Source organism: Papaver somniferum, chromosome 2 (assembly GCF_003573695.1).
Source record: "Papaver somniferum cultivar HN1 chromosome 2, ASM357369v1, whole genome shotgun sequence".
In the NCBI taxonomy this organism is placed as follows: Eukaryota; Viridiplantae; Streptophyta; class Magnoliopsida; order Ranunculales; family Papaveraceae; genus Papaver; species Papaver somniferum.
Genome location: NC_039359.1, coordinates 88,027,394 through 88,047,868, shown reverse-complemented (window position 1 = coordinate 88,047,868; position 20,475 = coordinate 88,027,394). Strand labels below are relative to the sequence as shown.

The following is a 20,475-nucleotide window of genomic DNA, read 5'->3' as shown; positions in this document are numbered from 1 at the left end:
AATTCAACCCCTGACACTTTGTGTGTCCTAGTTGATTCTAGAGTCGTCCTATATAGACCTAGGTTTCCTATGATAAACATAATTAGGTATACGACTAAAAGACTGCGTTTTGGGGATTCGTGAATCCAGGTCCGACTATCTTTACCTTGATAGTTCGTGTATCCTGATCTTGCTTTTCTGTCATCGATGTTTTCCTAATATTTTACGAGAGATAGATAGTAATCGCAAAGTTCTATTTGTCCCAGGCTTTGTATTTCTCAATATAGATATCTGAAAACTAATCTTAATTGATCTTTTGAAGATTGTTCTTGAGAGGTAGTTAAGAATCTTGGCTGCTTTTCGAGAGTCATAATTTCCGAATCTGTGAGGTTTGCTAGATTTGTCTATTGTAAACATACTTCCTCACCCTGATCTTTGATCTAAACGAAAATCAAATAGACTTATCTGTTAGAGGTAGATTGGTTTCAAAATATTACCTTAGGTTGAAGAAACTCTTAGGCTGTAAAGGACGTTATCTACGGGAATCAATGGCGTAGAGCCATGCGAGGTTCAAGATACTAAAGAACGCGACTGTAACTGAATCGCTGGGAGGGTGGATCCGGTCTCAACTACATTCTAGTCCGAAGTCTGATAATATGCTAGTATCTGTAGCGGCTTAATACAATTTGGTGTTCAAATATGGACGAGGTCCCATGGTTTTTCTGTTACTGCAGTTTCCTTGTTAACTAAACTTCTGGTATCTTGTGTTTTTCTTTTTTTTCCGCATTATATTTTTGATCTTTATAATCGGATTTATACAGGTTTGTACGTACTAAATCTAAGTAGATACGTCCGCTTAATTGGAATTGGTTACGAGACTAGTTTCTTGTAGAATTCGTATCTTGAAAGATAGATAAAAAGTTTAATTACTTGGCAGAATTCCGATTGAATTATTTTGATACGACTAAATTGATCTTGGATATTGATTTTTGAGATCGTCCAAGTACTTTGCTAAACAATCAGGTTCGCGTACCTTGTATCTATATACATACTGATTGAGTAGAGGTTAGATATATAAACTTTATATACATATTGTCAAGGATCATTTAGTCTCTATGTTTGCGATTGTATTAGGTTTTGCCCATACAAGTTGCTGAACAAAAACTTTAGGTGTATAATTGGTACCCCTGCGTTTTCAGCACGAACTTGGCCTGACGTTATTGTGGTTGAATTCAGATTATATCTGAAATTGCTGAGGATTTCATAATAAAGAAGCGAAAGATCCAAAACCTCGAAAATAAGCAAGGACCACACCTGGTCAGCCAATGTATCTCAACAATTGCAGAATCAGAACATATGTTAAACAACAAAAGATCATCTAGACGACGAGATGAACTCTGTGAAGGAAATTCCACCAACACTGCTAGTAGAATGTCATCACATCCACCTCATCTGCAAAAAAAAATTTTGCTTTCGTCAAAAGGAACCCTTCCAAAAAAAAAGGAGAAAAATAGGGAAAAGTATAAAGATTGAATGACACGACAAAACAAATACTTATTATGGCTATCAAATGAGAAAAGCAGCTTAGATCAGGGTCAGAAAGCAGTTACTGATCATGCAAAGCATAATCTGAAAAACCTTAGAAGGATTGAAGGAAGAAAGATAATCATCAAACAGGTAAATTTTTGCTATTTAAAATACCCCTACCAAAGTTATTTGGAATCAGGGAAATGACTAGCGAAGATCATTGAAGAGCTTAGACTGAGCTATGAAGACAGTAAAAGCCTTAAGAAGGCATAAAACCAGCAACGAGACGTCACCATCAAAGGTCTCTTCCCTATAAAATCGCCAAAATGGTGAAGATGAATAATTTCTTTTTTAGCAGAGTATAACCAAATACCTAACTTAGGCATTTAGTCATCCGAAAGTATAAAACTGAGCACTATTAGCTTCACTTATTATGACTCCAACTGACGTGAGGTGTTCGCAAATAGAGCTCCGATAAGCTTAGCACCGGAGAAGTACCATTTGTAAACACCTTTGTCGCATGGCGCTGTAACACTATATCACTTGAAGGAAGTATATAAATAGGACGCTTAACCTTCAGGTTTAGGGTCTCTGGATGAGCGCCTGTACGAAATCTCTTCTTTTATAACGCTTTACTTGTACTTTAGCTTGGTAATGAGTTTATCTCTATCTGTATATAATGGTTAGCTTTTGAACAACTACATCCATGTCTTGTTCGACCTCTGATATGAATTCTGTTTTTTCAAGGCCTTTCAAAAAAGAAAAAAAAAAGAGACAGAGAAAAAATATAAAAGAAAAATCAATCCCGATAAATCGACCGTCTCATCTAGGGATAGAACAAGTGGTGTGGACTAATCGGTGGACCTGCCCCTCCTCCACAGAGTTGATAGGGGTGGAGGTTTTAAAATGGGACCCAATCGACCAATCTAACGATGGAGGTGCAGGTCCACCAATTAATTCACACCCAATTGGCAACCAATCAGTCCATAGACTCCATACTAAGACTTAGTTTGGTAATGTTGTGGCTTTTGCAGAAGCGCTTTTCTATTGTGTTGTGTTGTGCTGTGTAAAAAAAAGCAGTTAGGTGTTTGGTAAACTATATACTAAAAGCTAAAGTTGATTAAAAATATTATCAAATTGTGTTTGGTAAAATATTAGTTCAGTTATTGTATTTATAGCAAATGACTAAAATAGACATAACGTTTTAATGTGAAACCACTTTATGTGTTAAAAAAAATCAAACTAAGATCAAACAATTATTTAATATTGGCTCTTATTTTTATTTTTGATTAAATTTTTTTATAAATTTCACCACATATATATTTTCTTTTAAGCTCCCATTAAACTTTTAGTGATTTCATCTCTCAATTTTTCCATTTTTTTTTATCCCCGTCTGTTGGTGGCGTTAAGATCTTCTTCATTGTCTGGTTCAGTGGTTTTATCATAAACACCGTTATCAGCATCTTCAAAATGTCTATACCTAGTAGCATGTCTCCTTATATAGTTATGAATGTCCATCGTTGCAACGACTATTTGAACTTGTCTTCTATACGGGTAACTTGGCATTTCTCTAAGAATCTACCATTTTTTCTTCCATACTCAAAAAGAGCGCTCAATCACATATCTAAGGGAAGAGTGAATATGGTTGAATACCTCCTTTTAACCCGTTGGCTTGTTACCTCGACGAAAATCTGGAATGTGGTACCGTTCATCCTTGTATGGTCCCAAATAACCATCCATTTGCGCATAACCAGCATCCACTATATAATATTTTCCTGGTAAAAAAGATTTGCTTAAAAGTTGCACTTATAACTAATGCTCAGAAAAATATAAAACCATCCAGAAATGCAGACAAATAAGAAAAAGAACCTTTCGGAGGCTTCAGAAATTCCATACTAAAGGACCTCCATATTCAGCTCCACCAGCAGCAGTCACCTTTAAGAACATCCTATCTAGCTTTTCAACCATAACAGGCTCAATGACCTTCTTCATAAACTTCTTGGCAGCTGGATACATCTACAGTTCAGAAATGATATTTTATTAGTAATTAGAACTTGATGCAAAGAGCAAAGTAACTAGATATCAATCAACCTGACTAACCTTTATTTTTTTCTCCCACCATTCATTATCTGCAGCAACAGTCTTTTTTGTCATAATCCCATCCAAGGACAGTTTCCTTCCCAATCAATCGTCTTCATGAATTCCAATCAACTTTAAGAGCATCCCATTTATTCTTCAGCTGAACCTTGGTGTAATTTTTTCCGGCTGCGCTGTTAAATTTATTAACCACATTGTCCCATCCTACTTTTGTAAAATGAGTACCAGGACGATGTCCTGTTTCGACTTCTCGGATACACTCATCACAAAATATGTTAGTGCTCTCGGGATCCCAAACAGCGTTAGCCTCTTGTTTAATTGCTACACTTTGAGTATTGTTGACACTCATCGCAAGAATTCCATATAACGTACATGTCCCGTTAGCATACATAGTATGAGATAAAAACAAGTAAAAAAATGCAATCAATTACAGAAATTCACATGTATGCAAAACTATACGATGTCCCTTTTGGTATGCATGTCCGTATCTAGAAATCAATGGAGAAAAGGCTAAGGTCTTTGGCTACCTACAGTTGATACTTAATTACAAAAGAGAACATAAACCACTTGCAATAAGAAAGAACAACGAACCTCTCTCATCATGAAAAACAAAGGAAAAACTAGAAACATCAATCACTAGTTTGAATAACAATTTCAACTTCGATCCTAAATCCCGATTTCAATCTCAGAAACTCCTTTCAAATCACATCTCAAACAAAATCAAACACAATTGGAATCTAAGATATCAAACCTTGTTACTAGCAACTGCTTTTGAAGACCTATCATCTCAAAAACCCAACAACAATGAACTCAAATACCTTTCCCAGGACATTTTCATTTCTACTTCTTCCAAACACTACAACCCAAATCACACCTACAAGCTTTCTCACATTCCTAATCTAGAATTTAAACCATACAGAAAATCTAGAAAGAAAAAACATCAAAAACATCTAAAACATGAAACCATTCATTCTCCGGCTTTCCCTGTTAGCTTTTCATTCCCTTCAACTCTGATCTCTCCCGCCTCTGCTACTACTCTCATTTATCTTTCTCTTCTTCTGAGGACTCTTAAGCTTCTCATTAGCATCCAACTTTGCAGACCTTTCGTTCCTGGTACTCCTCTCTGCTAAGGTTTCCTCATCACTGCTTATCTCCACCACCTATGGTACTCCTACAATCTCCACTATGAAACAAGTCTGTCGAATGGGTATCAACACTCCATCTGGTTTGGCAATGATCTGCGTCCCTTCAGTTGGCATCCATCCCTCCATGGTTTTCTCCCTGTTTTCTCCCTTTCCTCTTCCCTTGTGCCTAAATTTCCCTTCTCTAATTTCTATTACCCTATTATCAAGCTCTCTCTTCCATCGCCCTTTTATAACACAAAAAACCCTTCTATATTCCCCAAAAATCATAAATATCTCCCCAACTACTCAAGAAATTTAATACCTCTTTCTAAAAAAACCAAATCGATACCCTTCCCCTCATTAATAAATCCCCTCAATTTCAACTAACTTCTTATCATCTTATTGTTTTTGTTTCTACAGGTAAACCCCTTCCGAAGTTCATAAACTTTATACGACAGCTTCAACCGTCTACCAGCCGTGGTAATCATCTGTTATTCTTCCGTCAGGGAAGACCGTCATCTCTCAGTCAAACAAATGTCTCTCCAATAATGCAATTTACACATATCCAAAACCCTCTCCACCCACGTATGGGCCCCCCAATACAAGTTATACGTACTATCTGTGTTACCTGTGATATGTCTTATTTGTGCTCTATACTCACAAAATACTAAACAAGTACCTTGGTTCCTTGTCTTGTTATCTCCCCCAACCACCTACTACACCTCATTAAAACCTTATCTGTCTGGGTTGCAAACAAAACAGCAGGTGCTCCCAAAAATATCAGCTTTAAACATGTGATAACTTTCAAATCAACCAATCCGAGGTTCAAAATTCTATGGAATATATTAATTGCTTCTGATTGGGGTAGTTGGCCTTGTGTCCATCCCTTTTGTCTGGTCATTGGGAGACTGTTTCTCCTCATGCTTCACCCACTGCATTAAGAAACTCAACTTATTAACAACTCTCTCCCCCATTACTATCTATCCAACCTATGGGAGAAATTCTTCACTATTTCATTAATATCAAACCAGTATCCATTCTTTACCTACCATCATTTAATCTTTCAGCGGAAAGTTATTGTAGTCTTAGTTTGGATGTCAAACATCAGCTCCAATGTTTCTTCTGTTGAGGAAATCACTCAAACCATGCAAAATAACCTAAAAATCCTAGATAGATTTCGTCTTGTGGTTGTACTTGACATATCTATGCTAAAACCTACTCATGTGGAATCAAATGTCTGGTGTGCCATTGGGAAACTACATAGTCCTTCAAATGTTCACTTCTCTGAAGCTCAAGCTCATATAAAAAAAATCTGGGATCTGAAAAGATATGCAGAAGTTACTCCTTTCAACAAAAAAATAAACTTTTATCATCTCCGATTCAAACATCTTGAAGACTTTACTGCTATTGCTTTTCCAAAACCATGGCTCAGTTATGGTAATGATTCAAATTCCCTTTGACGGTGTTGATGCGATTGATCCACAAGAGTTCGAAAAAGTTCTGTTAAGTATTCATCTAAAAAGAAAACCTGCAAACTATATTACTTTCCAATCTCTGTTTGGTATCTCTAGTCCTGCTGGTCGTATGCTTTACTTCAAAGATCCATACGGAAGAGATTACTATGAAAAAAATGTAGAAGTTTTGGTTAAAGTGGAGGTTACACACAACTTACCATTTGGTACTGACTGTGAGGTTGAAGGAAAGAAAACATGGATTGAATTTGCTTACTCCCTCCACCCTTTCAGACTTTGTCAATACTGCAGAACCTTAGATCACCACAAAGATAACTGCAATCCAAGAAGAAGAGAAGCTCTCCTAAACAAGACCTCGAATCCTGAGGAGAAACAAAAATTCATAGTTAGAAATGCCCCGGAAAATACTCATATGGAAGGTAGCACTAGTAAGCCTGCTGTTTCTTCTAACCCTTCACCTGTTAGTGAACATTTCTTCAAGTCTCAACCCCCTCCAACTCATATCTCCAGTCCTTAGTCGAAAAACTCTTTCTTCCTACCTAATCCGGTGACGGTTATGGCACCTGTACCCCCAAGTATGCCGGTCATGCAACCATTACAATAACACCCATCTTCTTTCCCCATACTGGCCAAAATATCCAGTTATTTTTCAGGGCCCATGACATAAATGACTTCTCTTTCAATCCTTTAATGAACAGAAATATTAACTCCAACATGTCTCAGCCCACTAATCCCCATCAAACTGTCTCTAAACAGGTTGATCTCACCTACCCACCGGGTTTTGGCCCTAAACCCGACACCTCTCTTTCTCTATCTACTCTTTCGGTTGAGATCTTCACAAAAAAACCATCTTGGTCTTGTATCACTAGAGAAAAAACACCCTACTCCCAAACCATTTCTTCTGGTTGTATCTCTGAACCCCTAAATCCAAAAATAAAAACCTTTGATGATGAAACCCCTTCTTCCAAAAAATTCAAATCTCCTAACTCTCCAGCACCTATCACTTTCTCTTGGTGCTCTGAAAATTCTGATGCTACCACTCAAATCTTTACCGAGGGTACAACTACCTCCACCCAAAATTTACCTAAACCTAATTCCAAATTGAAGAAGAATAAAACAAATTGGGGAATCAAAACCAAAGGAGCGGAGGATGGTGCTAGATCTCATGGATATGAACTTGGGAAGGACAGTTTACCTGCTGAAGATAATTCTCTCATTCTTATTCAGGACAGGCTCTCTCAAATCCTTGAAATTTACTCTTCTAGACATTATCCTATGCTTATTTACTATATTTCCCAATTTTGTGCTTATCCTATTTATTTCTTGAATGTTGAATGCCTTATAAATCTAGAAAAACCTAAATTGATTTGTACCTGTAAATCTTCTTTCCTGAACCCCCTTATTACTTTCACTTATCCTATCATATCCTACTTCTGGCAGTTTATTAGTATCTTATCTTGGAATTGCCAAGGTCTTGGCCCAAAAGACACTAGACAACAACTATCCAAACTTATCTCTGATTCCAACCCCAATATCATTTTTCTGTCGGAAACTAAGCAACAAAATAAATTTGTGATTGATACCCTCAACAAAAGTGGTTACTCAAATGTGTGCACTCAACCTCCTATTGGCAAGAAAGGTAGCTTAGCTGTTTGTTGGGATACCTCCACTAAGTTATATATTATTCACCAAGATGATAACCAAATTGATTATCTGATTTGGATTGAAAGCTCTAAGTCCGAATTGCTTCTCACATGCATGTATGGCTCTCCTCATCCAGAAAAAAAAAAAGATCTTTGTTGGTCCCTAGTTCAGAAAATGTCCCCTTTTGTCACCTCTCCTTGTCTTATTCTAGGAGATTTAAACATGATTCTCTCCCCTTTGAAAAAAGAGGTGGCAACCCCTCAAACACAACCAACATTATTACTTTCCAATCTATCTTCAACTTCCTAGGAATGAGTGACATAGGTTTTGTAGGTTTTCCCTTTACTTGGTCTTATCAACAATCTGGTATAAACCACATTGAGGAAAGACTTGATCGGGGTATGGCCAATGGTGATTGGTATACCCTTTTCCCAAATGTCAAAATTCACCATCTTCCTCATATAGGTTCTGACCACTCTCCTATATTTCTAAATACTGATGCTCAACCCCACCCGGGAAATAAACCGTTTAAATTTTTCGGCCTCTTCTTAGAAGAAGAGAGTTGCAGAAATGTCATAAAAGAGAGCTGGAATTCTGATATCCCAGGGTCTCACGCTTTTCGTCTTGTCTCCAACCTCTCTTTTGTGAAATCTGATGTCCAGAAATGGAACAAACTTCATCTTGGAGACATCCAATCTAATATCAGATCTCTCACCAACACTCTTAAAGATTTTCTTGCTAACCCTCTGAATAGACTCGATGACCCCCTCTTAATCAATGCTAGAGCTAGCCTCAAGAAGTTTTATGAGTATGAAGAAGAAATGCTTAAAATTAAAGGCAAAGAAAAAGTTATAGCCCTAGGAGACAAAAACACTAAGTTTTTTCATCAAAACATGGTCATTAGAAGTAGGAGAAATAATATTGATGGGATTTACTCCCCTAACAAGATATGGATGGAGGATAGAACTCAAATTAGTCTTTGTCTTAACTCTCACTTCCTTGACCTGCTCAGCACCTCCTCTCCTGAGATAAACCATGATATCGTCAATATTGTCCCGACTGGCATCACTGATGATGACAATAGGCTCCTCATGTCTCCCCCAACTGAAACTGAAATCCAGTTTGCTCTTTTTGGCATGCCTCCCAACGCCAGTCCCGGCCTGGATGGCTTTCCAGCTTGTTTTTTTCAAAAAAAATGGAATCTTGTTAAGTCTGACATCATTAAACCTGTTCAAGATTTTTTCGCTAGCGGCCATATGCTGAAGCAACTAAACCAAACCTTTATTTCTCTGATTCCAAAAGTCCACCACCCTACTAGTCCTACTGATTATAGGCTTATCAGTCTCTGCAACATTGTTTACAAAATTATCTCTAAAGTTATAGCCAATCGTATAAAACCCCATCTAGATATCTTAATATCTCCTTATCAAAGTGCCTTTGTTCAAAAACGTCAAATCTATGATAATGTCCTTGTGGCTCATGAAGTTATCCATGCCATGAGAAAGAAGATGGGAATAAAAGGTTTTATGGGGTTAAAGATTGATATGGCTAAGGCCTTCGATAGGGTTGAATGGCCCTTCCTTATGGTCGTTCTAAAGCGCATGGGCTTCGCTGATGCTTGGTGCAATTTGATCTTCCAATGCATTAGCACCAGCACCGCTAGAATTCTTATCAATGGTATTCCTAGCACTTCTTTCAAACCCACTAGAGTCTTAAGGCAAGGGGATCCTCTCTCCCCTTACCTTTTCATTCTTTGCATGGAATCATTTTCTAGAACCCTTTCCAATGCCGAATCTTCTGGAACTATTTCTGGTTTTAAAATATCCCCAAAAAGCACTCCGATTAGTCATCTTCTTTTCGTTGACGATTGCTTGATTTTTAGAAAGGCCACCATCAAACACAACAAAGTTTTTCTTAAAACTCTTGAATCTTATGGTAAAACTTCTGGTCAAATGATCAATTTTTTCAAATCTGGGATTTTCTTCTCTCTAAAAGTGAAGAATGCTTACGGAAAAAAAATTATTAACATCTTAAAAGTCAAAAAAATCTCCTTAGATGACAAGTACCTAGGAACTCCTTTATTTACTAATAAGTCTAAGATTGCATGTTTTGCTAATGTAGTTGAGAAAATGGATGCTAGACTCCCCGGCTGGATTGGCAGAAATGTCTCTCCGGCGGGCAGAAATGTTTTAGCCAAAATCACTCTTGAGTCAATCCCCATATACCCTATATCTTCCTTTCTTCTTCCCAAAACCATCATTAAAAAGGCTGAAGGAATTGTGCGTGATTTCTGGTGGGGTAAGGACTCTAGGAAACGTGGTCTTTATCCCAGAGCCTGGAAAGGTCTCTGTAAAGCTAAAGATAAAGGTGGAAATGGCATTAAGGATATGGATAAGATGAATCTATCCTTAATTTCCAAAAACGGCTGTAGATTATTTTTTCAGCCAAATTCCCTTTGGGCCAAAAATATGAAGACTATGTACTTTCCTTTCTCCAATCCTTTCCACTCCACCTGTAACTCTAACTCGTCTTGGGCTTGGAAAGGGGTCCATAAAGGTCTCATGATCCTAAAAGAAAATTGCTACTGGGAAGTTGGAGATGGCCTTAGCATCGACTTTTTGAAAGACATCTGGCTTTCAAATCAATTGGAGCCAATTGACATCTCTTGTCATGAATCTGATAACCATGAAGTTTTCCTAGTTGCGCATCTTCTAATTGGTGAGTGTTGGAATGTCCCTCTTATCTCTTCTCTTTTCTCTACATCCCAGGTTCAATGTATCTTGTCCTTAAAACCTAACACAAGTCAACCAGACACTCTGCGCTGGAACCACTCTGAAGATGGTATCTTCACCACTAAATCTCTTTACAATGTGTTGTCCAAAGATGATATCCATCCGATGGACAAAATCGCTTCTAAAATATGGCACCTTGGTGCTCTTCCTAGAATTAAAATGTTTGCCTGGAAACTTTACACCGGTATCCTCCCCTTTAGTGGCCACCTGGCCAAGTATCTACATAACATAGATCCTACCTTCACTTTGTGTCAAAATGCCATAGAAACCTCGGAACATGTTTTTCTGCATTGCCCCTTTGCTAGAGCCGTTTGGGACAGTTGCAACCTAAACCTTGACAACACCATGTCCCTAAACCAGATCTGCACGGACTGGTGTAGTTCTTGGTTCTCTGTTAAACCCTCTGATACCCCTCTTGGTAGCTGACCTGACATCTGTGCTACCATTACCTGGTTTATTTGGAAAGCCAGGTGCGACAGGGTTTTCAACGACACCACTCCTAACCCTCTCTTTACAGGGAATCAAATTCTTGACCATCTAAACTTTATTCATACTTCTAGTAAGCCACCAAACCAGCGTTTCCATAATAGCAAAAACTCCTCTAGGCTTACCTTAAATACCAACTGGCCCACATTTGCATTTACAACTCATTATGAAAGCAGTACATAACTCACTGGAATTGTCTCTATCACCTATGATGTTGCAGGGAGAACCATTGGCAAGAGAACCAACATTGTCCGAGCTCATGACAAAGAGGAAGGAGACTGCATAGCAGCCTTGCAAACCTTGGAATGGGCTGCTCAGCTGCGGTTCAGAAATTTCAACTTGTTGGTCAATAACCAAAATGTCAGGAGAGCTATGCAACGAAGCAAGAGAACAACTCATTGGAGAAATAATAGACTTATGGATACTATTTTGAATCTTTTTAATGCTTTCAGCAGTATTTTATGTAAGGATTTACAATCCAAATTTCATGTAGACCTTTCTTATTTGGCTAAGAGAGGGAGACCTATCCATGATCCGCTTGTTTGGACACTGGAAGGCTCTTTAACTCTCTAAACTTCTTGTTCTTTTTTTCTTCCTTTATCAAAAAAAAAAAAACTTGCAATAAGAAAGTCTAATGTCATTGTGTATATTAAATAATAAACCTTAAGGAATGAAGAAAGGGATAAAGCATAAACGTAAATTTCAATTGGACAAAGAAAAGCATACCTCAGTAGTCGTTGGTGAAAGAGATGAAGACCTAGCAATCACTACAGCTGATATATATACACATGAAAGTGTAGAACGAATATCAAAAATATATGCAAATCATTTATGAAGATAAATTAGAATTTTGTATTAAAATGGTATAGAAAATATATTTTGAAATTGAAAATAATAATCTTTAAAGAGCATGATATAGATTGAAAATAACAATCTTTAAGAAATATGATATGGAGAATAAAATATTGATTGTAAAAGATTTAAGGGTAATTTTGGTCATTTATAAAATAAAGTAGGGATATAAAAAAAAATCAAGTCTTAAAATTAGGTGGGGGCCACAGTTTATGCTTTTGGAGCTTTTAAAAGCTCCTCCCCCGATTTATGAAAATTAAGGAATTTTGGAAGTGCTTTGGACAAAAAGCATTTTAAATTTTTTTTACCAAACACCAATATGAAAAAATTATTATTATATATATATTTTAAAAGTGTTTTTGGAAAAAAAAAAAAAAACATCCTGTTTTCCGTAAATTGACCATGGTCCATTGTGTCGCTCAAAAGTGTGCAAGTGGTAATACTGGAAACCAAAAAGTCGAGTTGAGTGTGTATATAACAAAATTTGGCTATCACAGTTTTTTCTTGCGCCTTGCCTCTCTATCTGTCTAAATATTTCAGATTTAGATTTTTTTTCTTTTTTCTTTTTAATTTCTTCGAATAATTTACCTTGAAGAAGAAGATATTTGTATCTCAAAGATCAGATCTTTACTTTTTAGTAAGAGAAAGAGAGGTTAAGGGGGTGAGAATTTAGTGGTTCTGAAAAATAAATAAATTAGGGTTTCTTTTTCCACCTGTGTGTTATAATACCGCCAAGTTTTGTATACAAAAAATTCTACTTGATTTTTGTGTTTGTGATTAAAAAGGGTTTCTTTGTTTGGGTTTTTGGATTACTGGGTCTGGAAAATTAGTTCGTTTTAGTGAAAAAGATTAGTGTTAGTTGTGTTCTAATGGAGAAGAAGAAGGTGGCTGTTCCTCTAGTTTGTCATGGACATTCGCGTCCAGTTGTTGATTTGTCTTATAGTCCCGTTACTCCAGATGGTTATTTTCTCATCAGTGCAAGCAAGGGTATGTGATTCCAAAACCCCCTTTTTTACTTTCATTCAGTTTGCAGATTTACATCACTAGTTTGGAATTAGGTTATCTTAAATAATTTGTTAATTGGGTGTTGAATATTTATTTGTTTCTGGGAATTATGTGGAAAGTAAGAAATTGCTTTGGAATATTGTGGGTGTAATTTGTTTTAATTTCTGTTATTGAAATCTTGGGGCTTGACCCAATGCTATGAATTTATAAGCTTCTTGATGATATCCCTTTTTTTAGTAACGTATTACATAGAAGAAAAGAATATCTTAGGCAAAGAACTAATGAAACTTGGCAATGATTTCTTGAGACATAATTGAAGTATGGGGCTGGTTTGTATATTCAGAAGTGTTTTAGGTTATGGTTATAATGCGTCAAAATGGCATGTGGTGTTAAGACATTGCTAAATTTGTTAATGTAAAAGGCCATACAGTTCTTTGACTTTGCATGTCATCGAAGCTACATATCTTTATCAGTGAGACATTGAATAGCTGAGTCTTCATTTTCTAATTTATGGCGCTTTAGTTTTAGCTCTTTGATTTGAAATTTGTTGATGAAGTTACAAGCATCTAGACTCTTGGTTTAGTTCAATGTGTGACCACACTTGTGTATGTGACGCAATATCATGATGCTGTACTTTGAGTTTGTAAAAAAACAATTTTGCTGAAGCCACCAACAAGGTCTAGGCTGTTTTTCAGATTAAATGTCTTTGCTCTTTGAGGACCTGTCTAATTTCCTTACGAATCGTATGGTTCAGGATCAGCAAATTATGATTTTTAAATCTCATATTGTTAGTATGTCGTGGAGTGAAAAGTAATGTTTTTGTGAATGATTCAGATTCTACCCCTATGCTAAGAAATGGAGAAACCGGTGATTGGATTGGTACATTTGAAGGGCACAAGGGTGCAGTTTGGAGTTGCTGCTTGGACAAGCCTGCTTTACGTGCTGCATCCGGTTCAGCTGATTTTACAGCGTAAGTACTGCACTATGTTTGTGAAATAGCTTTGTTGTCTGCTTAACCCGGTTTCTTATGTGTTTTCTGTTAGATTCTTTTAAATTGATAACCATGGATATTCAATTTCATTTCCTTCACTGGGTCCTGACTCAGTATTTTGTACATGTAAGACCATTAACCGTATATTAAGTTGATAGGTATACTGCTTCCAACTTTTGTATTGACCGTTAGACATAACAGCATTGAGGTCACCACGACTCGAACTTTTGGGTTTTCTACAACTTATTTACTCTTCATTTTTCTGCCTCTGCCTCTGTTCTTTAATGGGTATTGTTATGAATATTACTGTACAAATTCCACCAACAATATTACTTATCATGAATGTTGCTTTGCTCTCTAATTTTCTTACCCCTGGCATGTTATGAACTGGACTAGTCACCTATTATTTGATACACCGCTACCTCAGACTAGGCTTGTTCTCGTCTTTCTGCTGTCTCTGGTTTGGTTCTTTTGGCAAGAATCAAGCTGCTGACTAGAGTCGCGTCTTGATTCATGCCGTTCACATTGAAATGAAACTAGTCCAAGTGGCATTGATATATTTTGGCGACTGAAGAATAACGAATCTGTGAACTAGAGAAGGGCCATTCTGGTCACATAGAAATGGAAAGCTTAGGCATACAAGATAGTCTAGCAAAAGTACTTGAATAAAAGGCTGTAGGTTTATTATTGAATGAGAAATATACTGTTAGGGTTCAGAATCTTTTGGACTGTAGAGACCTGAGCCAAATGGATCTGTTCTATTTTGTGCAGTATGACCACTTGCTTCAATCTTTAGTACTTTTTGAAAAATCCGCTGTTTATTCCTGTACAGTTTCGAGAAAGGTAGAACAAAAGCTAATGTGAACACCATTATACTTTTCTTTACAGGAAAATATGGGATGCTCTGACTGGTGATGTACTGCACTCTTTTGATCACAAACACATAGTTCGGGCATGTGCCTTTTCAGAGGTAATTTGATCATTTATTTTCTCGTAACAGACAGATAGTTTGGGTTGCACATTGTTCCTCTTCAGTTGCACATTATACAGTTCTCAACTTTTTCTAAGAGATCACCTTTATTTATTTATAGTAGTTGAATTTTTGCTTTTCAAATTGCTTTCGTTTAATGTACTTGTTACTTCAGGATACACATCTTCTATTTACTGGAGGTTTTGAGAAGATCCTTCGGATATTTGATTTGAATCGTCCAGATGCATCACCAAGAGAAGTTGATAAATCTCCTGGGTCAATTAGAACAGTAGCATGGCTTCATAGTGATCAGACAATATTAAGTTCATGCTCTGATATTGGAGGCGTGAGGTAGGTCTTTGTCATCCTTTTCTAGTTGGTAAGTAGTTGCATATTCATTATTAATCGCTCTAATTTATCCGTTCAACAAATTGAAGTTGAGTATACACTGTCCCTTTGTACAGCATGGAATTCATTTTATCCAAATCATGGAATAAAAGCATTTAGAAAATACTTGTAAAAGGGTTTCCTAAGACAGTGTCCATAATGGGGAATCCTTGTATCTGTGGACATTTATTTGCTGTGTCTCATTCATTGAGTTATTTTTGTAACACTAAATTGGGTGATTATTGAAGAGTCTCGAGCATTTTGATACTGTTGAACTTCTGGTTAAGAGTAGAAGGATTGTTAAAGAGAGATAGAAGAGTGCGAAGAAACTTAGTTAAGTATTTGACACCTTTGCTGTATGCATGCCAGTCAGGTCATCTTTATTTTACACTTCCACCAAAATGAGACCAGATTTTCATGGCTGTTTTGGCTTCAGTGCCACTATAGGTTGCGTCTTTTAGTTGCATATTCGACTAAGTTGCAGTTGGAGTGGACCTTGTGAATCTGTGATGTAGTTGCTAATAGGCAGATCTTATATGTAGCTCTCAGATCTGTATACTATTCTGTCCCTCCTGTCTCGGTTAATCCTTACACATGAGATGGTTGAGGCTACGTAGATTGCATCTCTATATATTTCTTCTTACCTGCTTAAGTGTTCAAATCATCATTAATGCTTGCCAATATATCCTTGATAGATTTTTAGGAATTTATAAGATTTGGTGTGTGGATCAGTTATCCATTCTAATCTTTGTGTTTTACTGGTGATTGTGCAGATTATGGGATGTAAGGAGTGGGAAGATCGTGCACACAATAGAAACTAATTCACCTGTGACAAGTACTGAAGTGAGTCAGGATGGTCGTTATATCACCACAGCAGATGGTTCCACTGTTAAATTTTGGGATGCAAATCAGTAAGTTACCTAGTATTGTCCCTTCTCTTATAAACATCATACACACATGTTTTTTGATTGTTTCATCTTGTTGGATTTTTTTAGTTTTGGATTAGTGAAGAGCTATGACATGTCGTGCACTGTGGAATCTGCTTCACTGGAACCAAAGCATGGCAACAAGTTCGTTGCTGCTGGAGAAGACATGTGGATACGACTGTTTGATTTCCATACAGGCCAGGAGATTGGTGAGTAGTACAGTATTTAACAATTTATGCATTAGAAGTCGCTGCAATTTTGTTGGTATTTTTTTACCATCTAATTAGCTATCTGGCCATTATTTAAACTCGTCCTCAAACCTGCCTTTTATCATTTTGTGGTGTAACTGTGTAAGCTGTTGATGCTTTTGGTATTCATGCTCTTCTTGTAGTGCTCCAGTATGTCATCCGGAGGAAATATTGTATATCCAATCGTCGTAAAGATATAGTGAATTAAGAAAACAACAGGAGTAGAAGCCATTTAGAAATTAGATACGACTGTTCCTGCTAAATCTTAGCCAAAATCCAAATAGAGAAAGAAGATATTTTAGTCCTAATCTTGAACCGAGAGGGCCCATTCATTTCGGTACAGACTATTGTTCCATGCTTACTGCTTGTTGCACAAATTATTGGGTTGAACTGTGTATCAGAATTTAGTTGTTGTCTAATTATGATTGTTAATGTTCTTACTGTTTGGTGTAGCTTGCAACAAGGGTCATCATGGTCCTGTGCATTGTGTGCGGTTCGCCCCTGGAGGCGAATCATATGCCTCCGGATCTGAAGATGGGACAATCAGAATATGGCATACCGGCTCTTCGACCCATGAAGAGAGTGATTCCGCTCTTGCAAATGGTTTGGGTGGGAAGGACAAGTCAGTTGACGAGGTCACAGATAAGATGGAACATGTTGAAATCGCCAAAGATGAAAAAACAGAAGAGAAAATAGAGGCAACTGCTAATGCTTGACATTTTGTTTTGCACATGAACTGTATTTTGGTCTTTGATGATTTTACTGGCTTTTTTGTTTGCACAAGAAAGGTTGATATTTTTATTAAAAAGAGATAACAGAGTACATAGATGAGTTATATGATCATATTAAGACAGTCCCCAATATGAGAATTTCAACTTAGTCATACAATCCAGCTCTCCAAGGATTGTTTGCAGCTGATCCCGGATGGGCATTTTTGACTTGCCTGTTTTTCTTTTTTAGCTATTACCCTTCTGTTTTTTTTCACCACAAAAGCTCTATAGCATTTTTGACAGAAAGTGTGACCATATATCTGAAGCATAGGGGCAATGTGACATTATGTGGTCTTGTGATTCCTTCTTGAAGTACTAGCAATCATGCACCCTCTCCTCTATTGATGGAAGACGGAGCATTTTGAACTGCCGCACTGAACTTTGTAGCATTCATCCTCAGTTGAAAATTTTAGAGCCAAATGTGCAGCTGAGAGTCACCGAGTTGATTGAGATTTGGTGCAGAACCGCTTGGAGTGAGCATACTGTTTGCAGTTTCCATCTGGCTTTATGCCCTTTCTATTGACTGCAAGTTTGTTAGCCTTAGGGAATTGGCTCTCCAAGCATCAATCCAGAATCTTATTGCGTCTCCATTCTTGATTGTTGTAGTACGCCTTTCCAGAAGTCTTCGAAACTCTCCTCCATTTTTGTCTCCAGAGTGGGAGCTGCTGCACCTAAGTTGTTGGTCACTCATCTGTTTATTGTTTGTTTCATTCTGCAATTCATGTCAGATGTAATGGTCCGATGAATAATTTTGCATCACTTTCTCCTTTAAATGATGTAAACTTTTCATGAGAAGGATGGTCTTCATTGCTAGGTTTTCAAGAAAAAGTTCCAAATATACCAAGCGAACTTGCAGGATATTTGGAGATAATTTTTGTATGCAATGGTACGGTCTTTGTGGAAGGAGCGTACTCCACACCTTCAATTGGAAGCCGTTTTCTACACACTGAGACGATTTTGTACTCCTTTCGTTTCAGGAAAAGTGAAAGTTTCACCTTTTAAATTCGGTCTATTTTAGGCAAAAATAAAAACTGAAAGTATCACTTTTACTGAAACGGAGGTAGTTCCCCTCGTACAAGAAAGGGTGTTACTGTGACTATTTAAAACCAGGACAAGGAAACTTACGTGGGAGACTCGAATTTCCCCTTATACAAGAAAACAGTGAAACCTTCTATAAAACCAAGAAAGAAAACTTATAAAAGAATCAATACAGAGAGAGATCAAAGGAGAAAGCTTAGAAGAAATTGATTCTGAGCAAGAACGGCGACAATGGAAGTTGACACATATTAACCAGAAGCAACAGAAAACAATGCATTCTGGAAAAAGATAGGAGCAGGTCTTTGTGAAAGTTCGAAGAGATTCTATGAACAACACATTCGCGATCTAGTACTCCAGCAGCAAAAGAAAACTAATGACCTAGAACGGTTAGAAGCTCAAAGGGATGATCTTAACTCCAGAGGTGCGTTTTAATGCCTGCAACACATTCGCGATCTAGTACTCATGTAGTTTGAAAGGCTGTTATAATCATGTAATATTATTAGACCAATCTACCAATACCTCCTATTTTATTCTAGGCGCCCGTGGGAAAAAAAAACTGCACATGTCTTGGCGCCTAGGCGCTTTATTTCCTAGGCGCCCCTTGGGCGACTCGTGCGCCTAGAGCGCCTTTCACAACATAGATTGCTAGTTAGTTATGTTGAAATTGTGTTTAATTCTTGGAAATAATTGTGATTTTTTGAGTGATTCGTGTTATTATTATGTTAGAGGTAAATGATTTATGATGTTATTTGCAGTAAGGAAGCTTAGGGAAGAGCTGCAGCGTCTCCAGGAACCTGGATTTGGTAAAGTCGTGAAAGCTGAGGCACCAAAGGTAATTCACCTTGCCAAACTTGTATCATCTCTAATTGCGGATCTTAACTTTGTAGCAGCTGTTGTTCTACGGTTCTAATTTATTTTTCGAATTACAGGGAGTCTTGGTATATGGGCCACCTGGTCTAGGGAAAAGGGCGGTTGAAAGGGCAGTTGCTCATCATACTGCTCAAAAGAGTGACAGGGCTTTTATCAGGATTCTGCAGCTTCTGAATTGGAGCAGATAATTGGTTGTCGGACAGCAGAAGTAGGCCCGATAAGTGGTTATTGTACAGAATCCATTGTTACCAAACACAGAGCCCCTAGAAGAACCAAATACAGAATCAATTCAAAATCAAGATCACTCCACAGATAAGCTAAGAAGAATCAGAAAGAACTGGTATCGGGGATTTCGGAGTGCCAAGTCCAGCAAACAGAACTACTCTTTTTCTTTTTTGAAGACAACTTTGGATACGTGTTTTTTAATCCGGAGGAGCTCACATTTTTACTCGTTCATGGTTATATTAATGTTATTATTACAGACGATGTTTGAAATTAGTCTTGCATATCGAACGAACGAAATCCATAAGTTTATTTGATAAAATCTAAACTCCAAATTTTTGTGTGTCAATGTTATAAGCCCGAATGCACCGGAAATATCCAAGTTGCCACGGGTGAGAGTTAAAATGTTTTCTGGAAACCAGACGTCTAGGCCTTAAGCACCCATACGAGTTGATACTTTGCAAGAAGGAACCGTTTGCGAGTGGGCGTATCAAGACACTAAGCCAATTTTGAACTCTCTTTATTTCAGGAAAAGTGATACTTTCATCACTTGAAAGATCATTTTTCCTGAAACGGGATAGTATTACTTTATTCCCCTCGTGCAAGAAAAGAGTGCTACAGTGGCTATCTAAAACCAAGACAAGAAAACTTGTGCGGGAGGCTCCAATTTCCACTTATATAAGAAAACTGTCCTACTACTATCTAAAAACAAGAAAGACAAAGAAAACTTATAAAAGAATCAATACCAGAGGAAATTGATTTTGAGTAACAATGGCGACAATAGCAGTTGACACATATCAACCAGAAACAACACTTAATTGGTTAGGAGCTCAAAGGAATGATCTTTAACTCTGAAGGTGTTCAACAATCTAGGTCTTTTTTCGCACATAGTTTTGTTTCTTGTTATTCCCCTTTTTGCGTTTCCAACCGCAACTCTATATTTCATGGATATTCTCTATCTTATCTACTGAGTTGTCTTTGTCACATTTGAAAATATAGCCGTTGTAGCCTTCAACGAATCTATTTTCAAAAAATAGATCCATTACATCATAAAAAAACAGAATATATATATATA

General features: G+C 37.2%; 1 protein-coding gene across 1 annotated transcript; it reads left to right on the top strand.

The window, feature by feature from the left end:
• The first annotated feature begins 12,472 nt into the window (after positions 1-12,472).
• On the top strand, positions 12,473-17,380 carry LOC113348319 (serine-threonine kinase receptor-associated protein-like). Its single transcript, XM_026592039.1, has 7 exons — positions 12,473-12,960; positions 13,813-13,948; positions 14,858-14,939; positions 15,115-15,290; positions 16,100-16,237; positions 16,322-16,461; positions 16,954-17,380. Exons 1-7 carry the CDS (start codon positions 12,843-12,845, stop codon positions 17,214-17,216), a joined length of 1,053 nt encoding a protein of 350 aa, XP_026447824.1. The 5' UTR covers positions 12,473-12,842; the 3' UTR covers positions 17,217-17,380.
• The last annotated feature ends 3,095 nt before the right edge of the window (positions 17,381-20,475 follow it).